Here is an 18,603-nt window from a genome sequence, read left to right on the forward strand (position 1 = left end):
ACACCTGGCTGGTGACATTGAAGCCTCTGGCACACCAGAATATGAGACCTCTCCTCCCCAAGATGGTGTGGGTCATCTAGGCTCTGCCAGTGGATGCCCTGGGCTGTAGGCAGGTGCTACCCACTGGGGATAGCCCCCTCCAGGGAGGCTCAGTTATCTAAGGTCAGAGAACTTTGAGGCCACCTGCAACTCCCCAGAGACCAAACTCCTCCCACAAGCCCCTCTTCTAGCTCCCCTTCTGGGGCCTACTCTCCTCTGGGAAGCCATCATCAGATGGCCCAGATTAAGGTCCCCTCCAAAGCTAAGAAGCCCTAATAGAGGCTCTGTCCCATGTCAGACATGCAAGTGAATGGCTGGGCCTGGAAGGAGCTGTTGGTGCAGTATCACATGTTTTCACCATGAAATTGAGCTGAATCATCTCAAAACCACACGACTGGTGATGGCATACTTCAGTGGGATGTCTCTCACTCAGGGCCTTTCCACTGAACATGAGGCAGCTGCCCCCACTCTGGCCACCCACTCTCTGAATGGCCTCTCGAACCCCATCTGTCCCTGGAGTCTTCTCAATGAGGAAGCCTCCTGTGACCCCTGGTTCCATCTGTGGCAACTGCCCACCAGCATCCCCAGAAGCTATCTGCACCACCACGGGCACCCATCCCATTGCATCCATATATCTCCCTCCCTCCTGGCACCGGCTCAGAGCTCACACTGGTCATGTGTGCTGGCTGAAGGCTGGCTGGGGTCTACAAAAGCACTGGATATTGTCTCTCATTATGGGAGGACAGAGGAAGCCTTGCCCAGCTTCTACCTGCACATCCCCAGTGACAAGGAACTCACCTGCAGAAGCCTGCCCACCATCCTGGGGCAGCTCCAAAGGCAACTAAAAGACTCTGAAGGCTGGAGTGAAGATTAACCTCTGTGCAGGTCCCAACCTCCACCCTAGCTGGGCCAGCTTTGTCTGTGGACGGCAGTGGCATTGCTCCTGCAAGCCTCTACACCCATGATGGGGTGTCTAGCTGATGCTCCCTTTTCTGGACATGTCTAGGGTATCCCTTTCCTACAAGGTAACAGAGCCAGGGGCTTCAGGCTCTAGCTGCTCGGGATGTGTACGGTTCCCTCAGCCTCCCCTCAACTCTTCTTTCAAATGCCCTTCGCCTCAGCCAAACAGCCATCTCCTCAGGGAAGCCAGTGGTGAGTCCCCAGGGTGGGGGAAGGTCCCCTGGACAGGGGAAGGCTTCTCTGTCGAAGGCTTCACCCCCTTCTGCAACACTCCTTACTCCTGGGGTGACTCAGGGTTGAGGAGGTTAAGAAGGTGGAAAGGAGGAAGAAGAGGAGGTGGAGGAGCAGCCCAGGGATGCAGGAGTTAAATCAAAGAGACACCGTGAGAGGGAGGAGACTGCTGGAAGGAGGTAAGGCGGATGTGGCTCCTAATTAAGCCTGGAGACCTTGGCCACATGAAGGTCAGTGGTGACCTTAGCCAGGGCCTTGTGGTGGAATGATGGGATGGCTGGAAGCAGGCTGGAGGCTCAGGATGGAGGAGGTGAGAGAACAGAGAGTGAATGTAAAGATTTAGGCTACACGAGATGGGCTTTTAATGGTGTGAGAGATCTGAGCTTGTTTTAGATGCTGTTGGGAAGAATTTGGAAGTGAAGAGGTGGGCCATCTACCCAGAGAGAAGGCTGAAGGCAGGAGATAGATGGTGTTTAAGATGGGGAGGTGGTCACCCCACCTTGAGGGAAGCTTGGGGAGCTACAGGGTGCTGAGTGGGGAGAGCAAGCAGCCAGCTGGGCAGGGACAGGCCAGGCCAGCTGAACTAGTGAGCGTGCCTGTCTGGCAGCAGGGAAAATCCACCAACACTGGCTTCCCCGGCTCTGCTCCCGGCAGCGGAGGTGGGGGCGGGCGCCTGCAGGCTGGAGGCTGCTGGGCTTCCTCCAGGGCTGGGGAGCTGCCAGCCGGGCGGGACCATGAGCTGGGCGGCCAAGAGAGCTGCGGATGTTGGCAGAAGAGCGCTCAAATGATGGATCAGGGAACCTCAGCTGGGGAGCGAGGACAACCAAGACAGAAGGGGTGGCGGGGAAGGAAGCGAGGTCCAGACCCTGCTGAGTCCGGAACCCATGTCCCTCAAGGGACTGAGAGTGGGCCGGAGGGCCTGAAGGCCATGGATAGAGAGGGGGTGCCTGACTCAGTGGTTTCAGGGGTGGAGCGGTTCCAGGTGGTGACATGGTCTTGGGCAGCCATCGCGGGGGTGGCTGAAATGGAGACCAGACGAGTGGGTCACTGGAGATGACGAGGTCATGAAGCGAGCAGCCATAGGCTCAAGGGGACTGACACGTGGCTGCTGAGTCCTTCCTAGGAGAGAGCAGGAGCGAGGGGATGGGACGCTGTGAGCCACAATCACCTATGAATGGAAGGGGCAGGGAAGTGACGGTCTGCCCTAGGACAGCGCTTGGCCGCTTTAAGCAAGCTCGTTGCCTGCAGCCAACCTCCAGCAAAGAGCTGGCGGCTGTGAGGCCTCAGTCACGCTCAGAGTTGTCTCCAGTTTCATGGCATGGCAGGCTGAGATCAAGTCTCTGAGGGCACCAAGACAAGCCAGGCGGCACAGGCAGGGGGCCAAGCCGGCAGCAAGATGGATGACATGTGCCCTCCGACTGCTGGCAGGAGGTCAGCCTCCTCTGGCCGGCCTAGCTGGCAAGGCCAGAACTTCACCAGGAAGCTGAGGGAGCCCTGTGCAAACAAGGCGAAGGCTGGGCTCTGGTAATAAACGCACTGCTTCCTGGTACGTCCTTTGGCCTTGGCCTTGGGGTGAAGGCCACACAGGCCCAGGCTAGGGGTTGACTGACAGGCACTGCAGTATAAGCCCCAACGCAGCAGCACGAGATCCACCCCTTCTCTGGCCTTCTGCCCAGTAGGACCATATCGGCTGTACACTGACAGAGGCAAGGGCAGTGTGATCACAGACCCAGCCAGGACAGCAGGGTGGGCCCCCGGAAGGAGGCCAGAGGCCAGGAGAGAGTCTGAGCTTGGGTGTCCCAGGCTGTGACCCCTACTGCAGGACAGGGCCCTTGCGGCAACAGCCCCTACTTGAGCAACGCATCTTGAGTAAACGGCTGCTCCTGGCTGGCGGTGGGCAGCAGACTTCCAGCCCTGTTCCTGCAAATGTAGGTGTGGCAGGTGTACAGATCCACGGGTCTGGGGGCACCACCATCAGGGAATGGTTAACTAGACAGTACACAGAAGAGTACCTGAAAGGCTTCCCACAACACAAGCATATACTCCGACGACGTGGAGTGCGCTCCTGGATGCCAGCCACCCACGCCTCTGTCCACCACCTGCGCTGGGCAACCACCTGGCATGAGCCATCTCTTTGTCCACCAGGCCCTGGCTCCTGGGCCGTGCTGGCAGAGGGGCCTCTCTACCTCCCTGTTCCTACAGGCGCACCTGGCAAGCAGAAGCTGCCTCATCCAAGGCCTCCCCAGCCTGAAGGACCCAGGGTCCTTTCCTGTCAGCTTCTCCAGGAGCTTCATGGATGTAGGCCCGCACCCAAGGGTTAGACCACAGGAAATCTTGGCAGCCAAGAAATGTCAGGACAGGGGCCTGGGCCAGAGCTCAGAAAGGCGGCCAGGTGCTCAGCACCCCCCTCACCCTGCCCCCTGCTCCCTGAGACCCAGGGCCATGGGCAGAGACGACAGATGAGCCACAGCCCAGACAGGGTCACAGGGCCTAAACGGTCCCTCCTCAAAACCTGACTCTTCAGAGCTCTGCCCATTCCCTGATCCCATCCTGGTGGGTGGGAGGTGGGACCTGTGAGTGTTCAAGGTGAATGAGAGAAAAGGCTCCTGTCACCCCTTGTCTCCATGACACCAGGGGTGCAGGGAAAGCAGCTTCACCCAGTGCGACCACATGGGACACTTGTACCACCTGACTCCCAGACAGCAGGAAGTGGCTGGTGACCCATTTTATAGGTGATGGCCTGGGCCCGGGGCTGTTGAACGACCAGCCTGGCCACTCAACCTGGGAGGACCCTGCAGGCAGAAGAAAGGCACTATAGAGGATGCTCACGTAATGAAGTCCAGGAAGCTGGCAAGCGGCTCATATGCATGGTTCCTCATGTGACGGAACTCCACCACCATCTTCTCCTTGAGCCGGTCATCGATGACGGACACTGTCAGCGGCGAAGCCTCATTGGCCAGAAAGTTGCCATAGTCAGTGCTCTGCAGGTGCAGCTTCAGGTCTGAAACCCAAGGGTGGAGGGTGAGAGCTGGCCGTTCTGAGCCTCCCCAGGATCCCAAGTCCTCGTCCCCACCCCAACTCTGGGCCCCAGCCCCTCCCCTGCTGTTGTGTCCTGCTGCTACCCTGAGCTCCCATCCCCACCTCCGCCTCCCTGTTGGCTCAGAGCCTACTCCAGGGCAGTCAGGCCAAGGCTCTGAGATGCTCCAGACCCTTGGGCCCCAAGCCAGTACACTGGGGCCCAGAGTCCAAGCACAAGTAGAAGCATTGTTCCTCCAAACAAGAAGGCCTGGGAAACCCCAACCCAAGGTGCCATTCACAACCTGCAGCCTTTGAGGCTCTCCTGCCTGGTGGGTTCCAGGGGGCCTAATTTAGTGCAGAATGAGACATGGGCCCTACCCTCCAAAGCTTCAGAGAAGCAAGCCAACATACCCTATGGCAGAAATGATGCATACGAAATTACGGACATGCCCCATGCCACGGGTAAAGTGGAGAGGGAACCAAGGCAGGGCAGAGGATGAGGGAGCACTCCAGGCTGGGCCAGGTAAAATGCAGGGACAGGAAAATGCAGAGGTAACAGCTGCAGGATGGCATGAGCAAGGAGCAGCCTAGAGGGCAAATGAGGGGTGTGAGCAGGAGGCGAGCTGGGAAGACAGACTGGCTGTGCCCGAGAAGCAGCTGGAGGCAGGCAGCCAAGCCCACAGGCTCTCCTGAGCTCTTCTGAACAGAGGTGAGGGAACAGGGACAAAGGTCAGAAGACAGGGCAGAAGGGCCCTGGGGAAGCAGACAGGTGAGTCCCAGGGGACTGTGGCAACAACCAGTCTCCCAGCTTCTGCTCGTGCCTCCCACACTGCAGTCTCTTCTCCATCCCACAGCCAGGGTGCTCTTAAAACACCAGGCAGAACCTCCCACCGCATCTGCACACCCTAACCTCAGGGCCTCTCCCTGTCCGCCTGCTAGAAAGTGAGGAGCTCTCCTCCAGTGGCCCTCTCCAGAAGCCACTCCTGCAGCCCTACCACTCTATCCCTTCACTTGGGCCACTTCTCTTTGTTAACACATCACATCCCACCTGGCACGGGGCACACAAACCACGATCGCAGGGACTCTGGGCCACTGCAGTATCGCAGAGCCAAGAACTCAGTCTGTTCTGGTGCATCTTCCCGTTCAGTAAATTACTGTGGAACAAACGGAAGACTGGGAAGAGCAGTGGTGAAGACAGCAGGAGGGTTTGCTCCTGAACGCGCAGATGCAGGACACTGCGGAGGCCACGGCAGCACCAAGGACAGTGGCTGTGTGGGCACGTGCAGGGGAGTGTGCATTAAGGCTGGACGACAGAGGCGGGCTTCTGCACGCTTTCTGTCCTCGGAGGAGACTGCCCAGAGGCATGAGAGGAAGGGCCGCGCCTGGGAACACTTCCACAAGCGCCCCTGACATGGGTCCAGCGGCCTACAGGGCCGTGCTATCCTGGGACGCTTAGTGAGGAAGGGCGAGTGGGACACATCATCACTCCACGGACTGAGGGGACCCCATCGGGAGAAGAATGCTCCCGGCCCGGAGTCAGGTGTATCAGAGGAGATGGAAGAATGCCTACGAGGGAGGTGTGGAGGTGTGGAGGGAGGGGTGCTCGCCACTGGGGTGGACTCTTGACACCTGCGTCTCTCGGTGGCCCCTGGGTGACACGCAGCACTTGTGTTCCTTTGCGGTTCCTGGGCGCGCAGAGTGAACTTTAACCTTGTGAGGCCTGCAGGGGGCCTTCCTCTGCTGCTTTTACCACTGCTTTACTAGTCACACTTTTTTCCCATGCCACCCAAAAGGGGGACAGAACTGAGGACAAGTCAGGGAAGGGAGAAGCCACCAGTCTCTGCTCTGCCCCCAAGGACCCCACACCCCTCCATCCTCGCCCCAGGCCATCTGCCTTGGCTCCACTCTTCCCGCTCCTCACTAGTCTGGCCAAGGCCCACCTATGCCTGAAAAAGGCACAGGTGAGAAGATGCTTCGCTCAGTAACACTCGACTTGTTGAGCATTAACCATCTGACTGTTACAGAAAAACTCTTAACTGAGGGGTTTCACTGTATTAGCAAAAGCCTGTATTTCTATCTCTAGTAATAGGTTTTATATGCTAGATTTCAATATGTTTGGCTCTGGATAAGTGTAGAACTTTTTTTTTTTTAAAGAAACATGGTTTACTTGCACAAAATTGGTTGGTTTTAAGAGCCTGTTAATACTCGCAAAGTGGTTTTGGTTGTTGTGAAACAAATGGTGAGTATGAACTGGTCCCTCTTACTTTCATACTGAAATGAACTCCATTTAACTTATCAAGTCATTTGCCATACGCCCTGCTTTTATCTATCAGTAAATACTATAATACTTGAAAAAACTAGTGGGCAGGGATTTCTGGCCCGAGCACAGCAGGTGCTCCAGTCCCCACTTGGGGAAGCCACAGCGTGGAGAGCGGCTGGAAGCCCAGTCCAGCATATGGTGTTCTGGGTCAGATGGTCTGGCACCACAGCTGGCGGCTAAACCTGTCCATTTATCCATGTTTATCCATCCAGCCACTGCAGCCAGCAAAGTCCTTCTCGGGCGGTTAGGGCCCCTCGTGCCAGTGGCCCCACTGTTCTCTGGGACAGTGAGTTTGGGTGCTGGAACCCAGCCCAGTCTCCTGATTCCTACCCTCCACAGCACCCAGGGGCTAGGCCTCCCACCCACACCCGCCCTGCCCCCGGGATCCCTGCTGCTGGAAGGCTTCCCCACGTGCTGTGCTGCCCCTCCACGAGAGCTGCGCAAGCTCTCTGGCAGCCTGAAACCTCTCTGCTCCAGCCTCAACTCCGCGGGGCTGCTCTGCTCCCCCACCAAGCACCCTCTCTCCTCTCCAGCTCCCACCAACTCCATTTAATGACTGGCACTGATCAGGTGGGAGGCAGTACCCCAACCCAAAGTGGGAAACAAGACCCTACCTGGAGACAGATGGGGCCCTGCTGAGTACTCAGCCCCAGGCCAGCAGCGACCTGTGTGCTGGATCTCCCAGCCATGCCCATTTATTTCGCTGTTTCGGAAAAAGGCAATCAGAGGGAACGTGACAGGTGTCCAGAATCCCAAACAAGTATAGTGGGGCGGGGGACTGGGATCAGGCCTGCTGGGTTCTCTCCACCCTGAACTCCAGTCTCCATTCCTTCCCCAACCCTTACACTTTTTACCCTTCTACCATGGCCCTTGGCCCAGATGGGCCTTTCGGATATGGACCCAGCTGCTCAGGCAGACCTTCGTTCCAGAAGAGCTGGGAGCCCCCAACTCTTACATTTTTGACCCTTCTGCAACCCACTCCAGTACTCTTGCCTGGAAAATTCCATGGACGGAGGAGCCTGATAAGATACAGTCCATGGAATCACAAAGAGTCACACATGACTGAGCAACTTCACTTCCCATTGGGAAGTGGCCCAGGATGGGCCTTTCGGATATGGACCCAGTCACTCAGGCAGACTTTTGTTCCAGAAGAGCTGGCAGGTGACAGAGAGGTGAGAAGAGCCTGGGCACGCCCCTGGAGAACCTCGGAGGCCACTTGGACACTCACTGCCCACCTGACAAAGGCCCTGCACTGGCATGACTCAAGGACAACCCCTCTGACATCACCTGTGGTGCTGGTGGTTCCCAGAGAAGACAGGGCTCTCCTCTGCACGCCCCCCGCCCCTGGGGCTTCCCGTGGTCGTTAAAGCAAACATCCTTGTGCCTTGGCTGCTGCGTTTTGCTGACACTGCACCTAGGGACTTGGCTGCTGGAAAGCAGACGGCCGGGTGGTTTCTGCTGGTGTTTGTCAGATGAGAGCAAACCCGGGAGATTCTACTGAGACTCCTGCCCAAGGCCTGAGGAATCTTCCTTACCAGGAAACTCATGTTTAAAAGCCCCCAGTGACGCTGTCAAAGGGCCACTCCAGACCACTTTCCCCAGCCAAGCCCCACTTTTCCCTGTGATCCAGGGTGAGGGGACAGCCCACCAGCCAAGGCAGCGACTTGGAGGCTGGCAAGCTAGCTGATCTTTCAGCTTGGACCACACAGGGCTCTTGAACCAGCTCTAACCCTGCTGGAGAAACCTGGCACCCAGGCCTAGTGGCTGGCAGCCCCAAGCCCCAGTCCTCAGGGCTGAGACAAGCCCATTAGAAACCATCCCCCTTGGCCCTCCGGCTTCCTGCTTTCTCTGAGGGATGTGGAGGAGGTATGACTGGGGGTGGGATCAGAGCACAGGAGGAGAGGCCTGGAACTTGTTGAGAGCTTCGTGGGAGACTCGGCCACCCAGCCCTGGCCCAGCCCCCGAGGGCAGACAAGGACGCCAGGGGCTCTGGGAAGGCCGGGGCTAACTCTGCTCTGCGCCCTGAGCTCCGCAGCCTGAAAGCCTCGGTGACAGGCCCTGAGAGCCCCAGACATGCCTGGGCTGAGGCTAGAGCAGTGTTCTGGTTAGCACAGACTCGGGGGACCACTCTGGTCTACCCACAAGCCCAGCTGTCTACCCCAAATCCTCCCATCCATGGCCCAGAACCAGGAATGTCTGGCCAGCTTGGGATCTCTCACAGCAAAAGACTTCCTCAGAGGCTGAGTTCTCATGTCCAAGAAGATGCTGCTGCTGCTGCTGCTGTCAGGAAGTTCTCTCTGAAGTCTGACTTGAAGACCTCCTCAGAGGAGGCTTATCAGCTCGGTTTCCCAGTGCCTCCAGTCTCCCTTGAAGGTCTGGGACTTGCTCCTCAGGACCCCTCAAACCCGCCCAAGACCCCCCAGACCTCCTCTGCTTCCCAGTGTTGCTGTCCCAATGTTCTGTGACCGTTCTTCCAACTCTGCCTCCCGGGGCCACCGAGGCCTCCTCACTGCTGCAGGGCTCTCTTGCTGGCCTCCTGTTCCACATCTTCACTCCCTGTTCCCAAGCCCACTCTCCACACCATCACCGGAGGGCAGTCTTCCCACTCCAACGTGTCGCTGTCACCTCTGCGAGCAGCCCCCGTGGCCCCCGAGTCTGACCTCCTCCCCCAGCCCTTGAGGCCCCACAGCTCCGGCCCAGCACTGCCTCCGCCTCCAGTGCTATTCTCCAGTGAGGGTGACCCGCCTGTGAGCTCTGCTCCAAGGAAGTGCTCCAGGGAAGTGCACAGGGTACCCGAGGGAAGCCCTGAAGTGCGGGAAACAGGGCCGCTTCCTCGGGCCCAGAGGGAGAGGCTGGGCTGGGAGGGCACACCCCCAGCATACTGAGTTGAGAGTCCTGTCCTCCCTCCTCCACAGGGCTCCCCATTCTCCCTGAGGTTGCCTGTATCAAAGACCACCATCCTTGCTCCAGCAGGGTCAGCCAAGCTCTCAGAAGGCATCCAGGCGGGCTGTAGCCCAACACCCACCTGGTGTGGTGGTTCCTCCCAGGGTCCTGCCAGACTCCTGGAGGCCCCACAGCTGCCACCTGTCCCTCCACTTCCTGCCTATTCCAACCCAGGTCCGCCAGGCCAGGACCCCTCAGAGCAGAGCCCTGGCCCCAGCTACCACCTCTGATTACCATTCTCACCCTGATTAGCAGGAGAGCATGGGGACCCCTAGCCTGTCCAAGGCTCTCTTCTCTCTGAAGGACCAAGCACGGGTTTGGCAGCCAGCTCCAGCCAGGCCTTGAGAGGTGGCAGCTGGGCAGCCCTGCCTCCCACCCGCTTCCTGAAATCTTTCCTAGATCCTGCCAGCCCTGAAAGTCATCTTTTGGCCTCACCAGGGCTTCCAGGCATGGGCAGTACATGGTGTCTCCAGTCCCTAACCTCTGCAGCTTCTCCCCACGAGCCTCAGAGAGGCAGGAAGGGAGGGTCTTGGCCCAGGCCAGTGGTTGGTCTCAGGCTGCCCCAGGGGCCCAGCAGGCACAGAGGCGGCCCTGGCACAGTCCGCAAGGCGGGGCAGCCCCCGACTCTCGACTCACCCATGGCCTCATGGCCCATGAAGGGGCCCTGCTGGCCAGCTGGCCATGGCTGAGTGTGAGAGGACAGTGTGTTCCCAGACTTCACTTCTGCTTTTCCAGAGGTCACTCAACGATGCTCTCCTGGGGAGCTCAGGGGTTTTCAGGAATTGAGGTCCGCTGAGTGAAACCAGATGTACAAATACACTCCCTAGAGCCCAGCGTGCCCATCCTGCCACTCCCTGCGAGAATGGCGGAGCCCTGGAGCCTGTTCCACCACTTCCCTGGGCCCAGGTGAAGCAGCTGTTTTGAAGGAACTGGCTCTGGGTTCTTCCTCCAGTGCTCGTTTGGCCGAGCCCTGGAGCCTGTTCCACCACTTCCCTGGGCCCAGGTGAAGCAGCTGTTTTGAAGGAACTGGCTCTGGGTTCTTCCTCCAGTGCTCGTTTGGCCCTATGAGCTCACTAATGCTGCAACTTCCAGGAGCTCAAAGCAGCGAAACTCAGACAGAAGGACAGATGTGGACAGATGGCCAGGCTGGTGGCTCAACAGAACTGTAACTCCCCCTGAGCAAATGGACTGTGTTTGGGTCTCCTCTCCAGGCTCTGGGTGTGGGGGGAGAGGGGGGAACCTCTCTTCTTCGCCTCAGCTCCAAAGCAGATGCGTGCGCTGGCTGGCTGGCTGCGCAGGGTCAGAGTGCCTCATCCGGTGCTCCCAGCGTGGGAGCCACGGCACACAAACTGTTAACCCTGCGTTTACCTGCAGCGCAGACTAAGCATTCTCTCACGCCCAGGCTCTGCCCGGGCCCATCCCAGGTTCCCTGCCAACCCCGTGAAAGTGACCAGCCCTGCATCCCAACCCTTCCTATCAAAGGCCACCTTTTCCCCCTCCTCCCTCAGATGTCAACTGGCATTCCCTATCCACTGAGGTGCCCACGGCCTCTTGCTGGCCCAGGAAAAGGTCCATAGACAACTACAGCCCCACTTCGCCAGGTCACAGGTTTCAGGACATAGTTCCTTAGGTGCCTCAGTGGGACGACGGGGAGAGACCCCAGGCTTTCAGGCCACAGTGACCTGAGTTTAAATCTTGCCCCACAGCTTGACCCTGAGCAGCTTGTAGAATCTCTGGACCCAGGCTCCTGGCTGTCACCTGGTGAAAGGTCCTGCAGTGCCAGCTTCCCAGGGTAGCCACAGAAATGGTGGCCCAGAAATGGTGTTGCCCAGAGTAAACCAAGCCCTGCACAGCAGTCTCTCTCTCTCTCTCCTGGCGGAGGTTCTCACCCAGGGCTCCCCAGCTGACGGGCCTGGCCCCAATCAGGTGGCCTGTGTTCTGACTCTGGGCCATTGCTCAGGCTGTCCCCTTTGGCATTCCACAGGGTACCCCTGCTCTTCCTTCCCATGGCCCTGACCTTTCCTGGGGGCTCTGGTGTGTCCTCTCCCCGGGGGTCCTCGGGTAACGTGGGCATGCACGCACACAGGCCCCTCTCTGCTCTCTCCTGGGGAAAGACGAACAAAGTGGGCTCAAAATCTGGGACTCCGGTCCCTAAGCCCACGTCCCACCTCGTCTATGAGTAGGATCACACAGAGCTTTGGGCAGCCCAGCCCCAGGCCCCTGGACAGAGGCTAGGACCCAGGTCTGCACCCCCGACAATATGGTGAGCTACTGCCCTGCTGCCCTCGGGAGCTGGTGCAGCCAAGGACAGCTCTTGCTCCATGGGAAGCCCCTGGGCCGGCGTGCCAGCAGTCTTGGGAAGAACCTGGAGACTACTGCTGGCACGGTCACATGCAAGTTACTGGGTTTCAGCTGGCAGGAGGCAAAGACCCTGCAGGAAAAGGACAGTGAGTCCTCCTTCCCAGGTCCCTAGACTAGCATTCTGTCTCATGCTTGGAGGCCTTTCAGTGAGGTGCAGCATTCCCAGAGGGGGGATGGGACTGAGCTGTAGCCATGGCCCAGCTGACTCTGGGGTTGCTGACACCGCCCACCCGCATATCAGATACGGAGATCTGATAAGCAGGAGTGTCACTCCCTGGTCTAGGAGGCAGCAGGATGTCTGACTCGGGTTCACCACCCTTCTCCCCGCTCCGAGACAGGTGGCAGGTGCTGGCAGAGCACATTTAATTACCCTCATGCTCTCAGGAACACCTCGTCCCTGCGGCTGGGAGAATGAAAGCATCACTCACAACTCATGAGGAAGTCAACCCATCCGACAGTCAGGAGGGTGCCAGGCGGGCGACGGTCCCACGTGCCAAAGGGAGGGGCAGAACTGGTTACGGCTGCACCCAGGGCAAGTTCCAAGAAGCTCTCCACTGACTGAGTGGAGATCCGGCTGGACAGCCCCTCACCAGGACATCCCCACCCAGGGCTCCCTGGAACTGGCACGTCCCAGGAGACACAGAGCTTGGAGGGTGGCTTCCCCTGTTGCCCTCCCCTGAGAATTAGCCAGCCCGCCTCACCCTGGGAGGCAGGGGCCACACCTCTGCTGCTGCCTGTACTTTGACCCTGAGCAGGCTCTTTCTTTTCCAGGCTCACCACCTCAGTTACAGAGCCTGCAGGCTGGAGTGGACCTGGGGCTTCTTGGCAACAGATTCTTTTTGCACCTTCCCTAAAATGTAAGTCTGCCTGGGTGCTGAATGAGAAGAGGGATAGAGGTCCGGTGTGGCCAGGTGCCAGGCAGCCCAGGAAAGGCCAGCTGTGACAGGGAGCTTCTCAAAAGCTGGCCTGTGCCCATGACAGGCTCCTGGGTCCGCTGGTCCACACCACCTGAGCAATCCTCTCTGCCCTTAGTGCTTGGCTTCTGTTCTACATGCACTGTCCTCTAGAAGAAGGACCCAAAGAAAAATTGGAGCTCACTTCAACTAGGGAAAAGCAGTTTTAAGACCCCCAGGGGCTGCTTTTCCCAGTAAAATTTAAGCCAAGTCAGGCTGGATCCTGGAGGAGCATCTTGCCAGCTCCACAGTACTTAAGAGTCCAAGTTACAGAAATACTCATGGTGCTGAGACCTAGGTCCTGTGGATGGGCTCACAGGATCAGGCCTCATCTGGGGCTGTGAGCCAGGCAGCTCTCAGCATGAAGTCTCATTCCCTGAAGCTCACAGAAACAAGACCAAGCAACCTGGGCCAGAAGCAGAGTTCACCCACTCCACACCCACATCCAGCTGAGTCAAGAAGCCTGGGCCAGGCACAAAGTGGCAGGAAGTAGCATCCACGCTGGTCCTGTCCTGCACCATGGACTCCTCACACACCTTGCTCTAGCGGCTGAGAGGACACACGCAGGAGAAACAGTAAGACACCAGACTGAGCCTGTCAGTACTCAGGCCCTGAGAGAGAGGCAATTGCCCGCTCAGGGAATCTCATAGCAGAAGTTAGGTTCAAATGATGGAAGTTGGTGGAGAAGTGGGGGTGACAGGGAGGCATGGAGCCTGGGCCAGGCCTGAGGGATAACACTCCAGGACCCTTACTTTCCCTAGGCTTTGCCACATAGCATCTGGCTTAGAGGTTAAAGTATTGAGGGTGGGGAGAAATGAGTGAGCTACAACCCATGACCAGCAGCCTTGGGCGCTGTGTGTCAGGTCATAGGTTATAGCTCACCTGTATTCCTCAACTCCCAAACCTTAATTTCCACACTGGATACCACATGGTAAGACACCTGGGGGGATGGAAAGCACCCCAGAATGAGGGTCTTTTTCACCTGACCACCCCTTCCCAAGTTGGAGGCTGGGCACCAAGAGGCACAGTACAGGTAGCCTTCAGTGAATAAGTGAAAAACTATCAAAAAATCTAGAGAGATGGGACTGGAGGAGCCAAGATAGATGTCAGGAGGCCATAAGCAAGGCCTTGAGCCTCACCTGGACCCAGTTTCCCTGGGAAGCTATGAGGGTTGGATAAGGTTACTTGCAGGGGCCCAGTCAGCTCTGATACTCTACTCTGATCAAGCCTGGATCTCAGTGACTCTCTGCAGCTCCAGTCCCTGAGGGCCACGCAGGAGCTCAGAGTGAGCCCAGTGGCCTGGCTACCCCCTGAAACAGCCCTTGCAGAGCTTACAACAGGTGTGGGGAAGGCCCGGGGCTGTGGAGCAGCGGCAGACAGGAGAGGCCAAGCTGAAGCAGCAAAGATACCACAGACGACTCCTTGGAGGGGAAAGCCCCATCCATCAGCCAAACACAAAGCCTCAGCTGAAGTCAAAGCCTAAAAACCATTGCCTGAGCGGCCAAAGGCGGGGACAAGCCTGGTCCAGCGCCAGGCCAGGGTTGGCCAGGAAAGTGGGGCCTGGTCCTCAGTGGGGGCTGTTCCTCCATACATCCCTTTACCTGCCTTAAGTCTGCCCACCCCCAGGACCACCCACACTCACATGGTGGTAGGGGGAGGGTGGGCAGCTGCACCCTAGGCCCTGGAGCTGCAGAGTGAGCTACAGGGTGCTGGGTGCAGATAGGCAGAGCAGGCGCCAGGCCCAGCCCACGTGGCCCTTCAGGGCCTTGATTTTCCTGCCTCTAAAAGAGGAGGAAGGCCATTATTCCCATGCAGAGTAGATTTTTTTTTTTTTAATCATCTAAGGAGTGGGTATTGGCTGAGGCAGAAGCCACAGAGGCCAATGGAAAGACTACTCCAAACTGGGGTGCAAGGTGGAAAGTTGTCGACTACCTGACAACCTGACTGTGTGTACCTATACCCTATAGAGCCTGGGGTGCCTGATTTGGTCTCTCCCAGAGTCACCCTACACACATGTCTCTGTATGTAGCACATGCATCCCGACATGCCCCGCCCCTCAAAGTGCTGAAGAAGGCTGGGAGGAGAGGAGTCTGTCCTGAGGATGTATTTTCCATCTCCTGGAGGGAAGAGAGTAGCGGAACCAGAGTGGAGGCCACCCAGGGAAGGATGGTGCTTCTGGGAGCCTGGGGAGCATGGCCTTGACTCCTGGCAAGCTCAAGCTCCTACCTGGTGCCCCCAAGACCCTTGGTTCATAGCTGGCACACTGCACTGAAGCTGCTGCTCCAACTCTGAGGACTGCCAGTGTGACCCAGGTGGAGGTAAATGAAGACAACTTGGAGATCAAGCCTGCAGCAGTCTGCACTGGGCACTATGGTGAACAGCATCCCAGGAGAATTCCCTGGCCTTCCTCTTCCTTACCCAGGAAGCAGGGGTACAGGGAGGTGAGGGTGGGAAGAGATGGACAGACAGGAGACACTGAGCCACAAGCCCTGTATAACCTGGGAAGGCTGACTGGGAACTTGGGTGAGGGATGTAGGGCCCAGGGCAGAGTCCCAAGGGACAGTGGCTTAAGGCAGATGCTACACAGAGAAGCAGAGGAGATGCACCAGTGGGTCCAGCCACACCCCCTTCCCTGGCCCTCAGACAGCTGAATGGTCCTGGTGCACCCCCTTGTGGCCAAAGGGAGGATGGTACTGTCAGCAGTCCAGAGCTCGGCTCTGGCTCCCTGGATTGTAACAGCCTTGGACTCCAGGTACGTATTTCCCTTGGGTTAAATGGGGGAAAAGGCTGCAGGCACCTGCAGAGCCAAATGGAACAAGAATAGGACTGGGGTGGACGTAAGTCAAGAAAGCCAGAATGTGCCTGAATCTGATCATGAGGGACTAGTCTGGTTTGCATCAGTGAAATAAGTGACCTTCTGAGGGGTAAGAGTGAAGAGGGTGCAGAGGAAGCCTGGGCATGTTCAGCCCTCTACACGCTTGTCCTCCAGTTCCCCTAGACCCTCCCAAGGCTCCAAATCCCTTAATTCAGCTCTCTGCTCCCTGTATCTAATGCCTAATAATATATCCCTTTTCAAAAAGTGCTTAATGACACAAAAGCAGAACAATCTACAACATGGTGTGCTCCTCCCCCATACCTCACATCCTAGCCCCCTGCCAAAACCAATAAACAGTGGTCTCTCAACCAACCACACAAATACCTACTGAGCACTCTGGCTAGGCACTGTGCTGTCGAGAACTAACAACATGCAAGTGATTTGTTTCATTTTACAGATGAGCAAACCAGCTTCAAGGCATTAAATCACAATGGACAGGGTCACATGGTTGGCCAGAAAGGGAGCCACAGTCTCCTGCTGCCTGGCCTCACACACAACTTAAGAAAGGTCCTGGTGACCCAGAGAGGGCCTAGGGTCCTAACCCTGAGCAGGCACAGGTGATTTACAAGAGAGACCATTACATCATGTGCTCACACCTGTTCATTCTTGATGTCAACCCTCCTAACAAGCTGGAGCGTGTCTGAAAGCTGAGCCCAAAGCACAAGAACAGCTACAAGTAGGAAAAGATGTCTAGTGTGCTATAGTCTACACCGCTGACCACATGGGGCCAGGGGCAAACCACTGGAGGCAGACCTGGGCCCTCAGAGACTGTGGCTTGGTCCCATTTCATTTAACGTCTAATGGCCGTAATTCGAGAGAAGCTCTGCTATGTTCAGTGCAGGCTGCTACGAAAGCAAGAAAGCAAGACTAATACATTCCAGAAGGGGGTTATGCAAGATGTTTAAAATCTGGATCTTTACTTCTCTGCCATCCAGAAACCTTGGTCACCCTGGAAGTCTCATCTTCAAGGGTCCTGAATGGCTGACATTTGCTTGTGCTGAGGTCACTTCAAAAGGCCCTGAGGTTCAGACACTGGCTCCACCTCAGAAACCAGGCCCAAGAAATCAGTGAGAAAACTGAGGGACAAGAGTGTTATCACCCACCAGAGCAAGTTCTAACATGAACTCCCAGGGCAGGGCTTCTGAAACAAAGGTTATCAGTTCCTGTGTGGACTGTCCTGACCATAAACAGCTTCCCAGATAAAATCAAGCTACAGTATACACCAGTACAAGGTATAATCAGTGAAGAGAAAACAAGAAGTGTATGGGGGGTTGGGGGAAGGCGACAAGGGGAAAAGAGAAAAATGGACAGGTGAGAGGTGAGCTGAATATGGACAGGGCTCTGAGGCTCTGTTCTGAGTGACATGAGGCTCTGGGCCTCATGCATCCCTTGAACTCTAAGTCTTCTTGTGTAAAGAGAAAGGAAGGGGCTTGATGGGGGCTCCCTAAGAGTCAGACCAGCCCTACAATGCCGTAAACAAAAATCTGGAAGAATGCCCTAGCATCACCAGCAGGAGACTCGGCTTGGATGGCTGATGGGTTAAGTGCCTTCTCTTTGTTCACCTATATGTTCTAATTTCTCTTATTTTAGATATCTTCAGTGGATATTTTAAACGATAAAACGTTTGTTCACTACAACACATCTGAATGATAGAAGAGTACTTAAAATTAAAGACTGACGTATTTCCCCTCCCAGTCCCTCCAACCCTTCCTCTGCAGAGGCTGCCACTCCAGGTTGGTTGTCTATGCTTCCAAATACATTTTCATGTGCACACTACCTGGTATTCTACTAAAATGGGACTATGTTACACACAACACTTTGCAGCTTCTCACTTAACAAGATATTTCTAAATCAATCTTCATGGAACATCACACTTTTGAGCACCTGAATAGTATTCCACTGTGAGCACAGACCATGGTTTATTTAACCATTCCCCTGTCAACAGCAATCCCTCTGGTTCTGACAGGTTGCTGTTAGTTACCTACAAGGCTGGTGTGGACACCTCTGTGCATGCCATCCTGTGCTCACCTATGGGATGCGACCCTGTAGGTGGGTGTGCAGGGTCACACAGTACCTGCATGTGCAGTATTTAAACAAGGCAGTAAAAGCTTGTTCCTCAAGGATCTATATCAAGTTACCCTTCCACCAACTCCCCTTTTAGAATTTTTTAAAAAAAATTATGTTTAGGACTTCCCCGGCAGTCCAATGGTTAAGAACCCATGCTGGTATGATCATCGCTGGTATGATCATCACTGGTATAATCTCTGGTCGGCAGGAGAAACTGAGATCCCACATGCCACGAGGCACAGCCAGAAATAAATAAGTAAAAATTGTTTAGTTAAAAAGAAGATCAAAAAAGAAAAACAGAAGGGACTTCCGTGGCAATCCAGGGGTTGAGACTCTCGGCTTCCACCGTTGGAGGCACGGGTTCAATCCCTGGTCAGGGAACTAGGATCCCACTAATCGTGTAGCAAGGCCAAAATTAATTAATTAACTTTTTTTTAAAGACACCTACATTAAAAAAAAAAAAAAAGAAAGAAAAGAAAGAAACCACCCTGCCCCGTCATGCAGGAAGGATGCACGGCAGGGGTGTGAAGGGGAACCCCTGGCTGTGGCTCTCTGCTCTGTTCACCAAATTAGGTTCCATGCCAGGTATGCTCCTCAGGGCAAGCTTGTGTCCCCTTGGCCCACTGTGAAGGCTGCTCTCCAGCCTCCTGGCAGGACTTATGGGCAGGACAAGGCTTCTAAAGGAGTTTGCCCTGGTGGCAGGCCAACAGATGGCGTAGGCTGAGCTGCCACCGGCCAACATGCTGATGACTTCCAGACTGGAATCTTCAGTGCTGCTTCCCTGGAGCTCCAGATCCACACAGCCACCTCCCTCAGACACACAGACAGTGCTTCTG

The 18,603-nt window shown here is 56.3% G+C and overlaps 1 protein-coding gene across 1 annotated transcript in view; it reads right to left on the bottom strand.

The window, feature by feature from the left end:
* ATP6V0D1 (ATPase H+ transporting V0 subunit d1) overlaps positions 1-18,603 on the bottom strand; it is a 37,969-nt gene that overhangs the window by 9,927 nt on the left and 9,439 nt on the right. The window contains exon 2 of the mRNA XM_052655832.1: positions 4,060-4,231. Within this exon, the coding sequence (XP_052511792.1) occupies positions 4,060-4,231 (172 nt within the window). The remainder of the gene's footprint in view (positions 1-4,059; positions 4,232-18,603) is intronic.

The sequence above is a fragment of the Budorcas taxicolor genome, chromosome 18 (genome assembly GCF_023091745.1).
Source record: "Budorcas taxicolor isolate Tak-1 chromosome 18, Takin1.1, whole genome shotgun sequence".
Lineage (NCBI taxonomy): Eukaryota > Metazoa > Chordata > Mammalia > Artiodactyla > Bovidae > Budorcas > Budorcas taxicolor.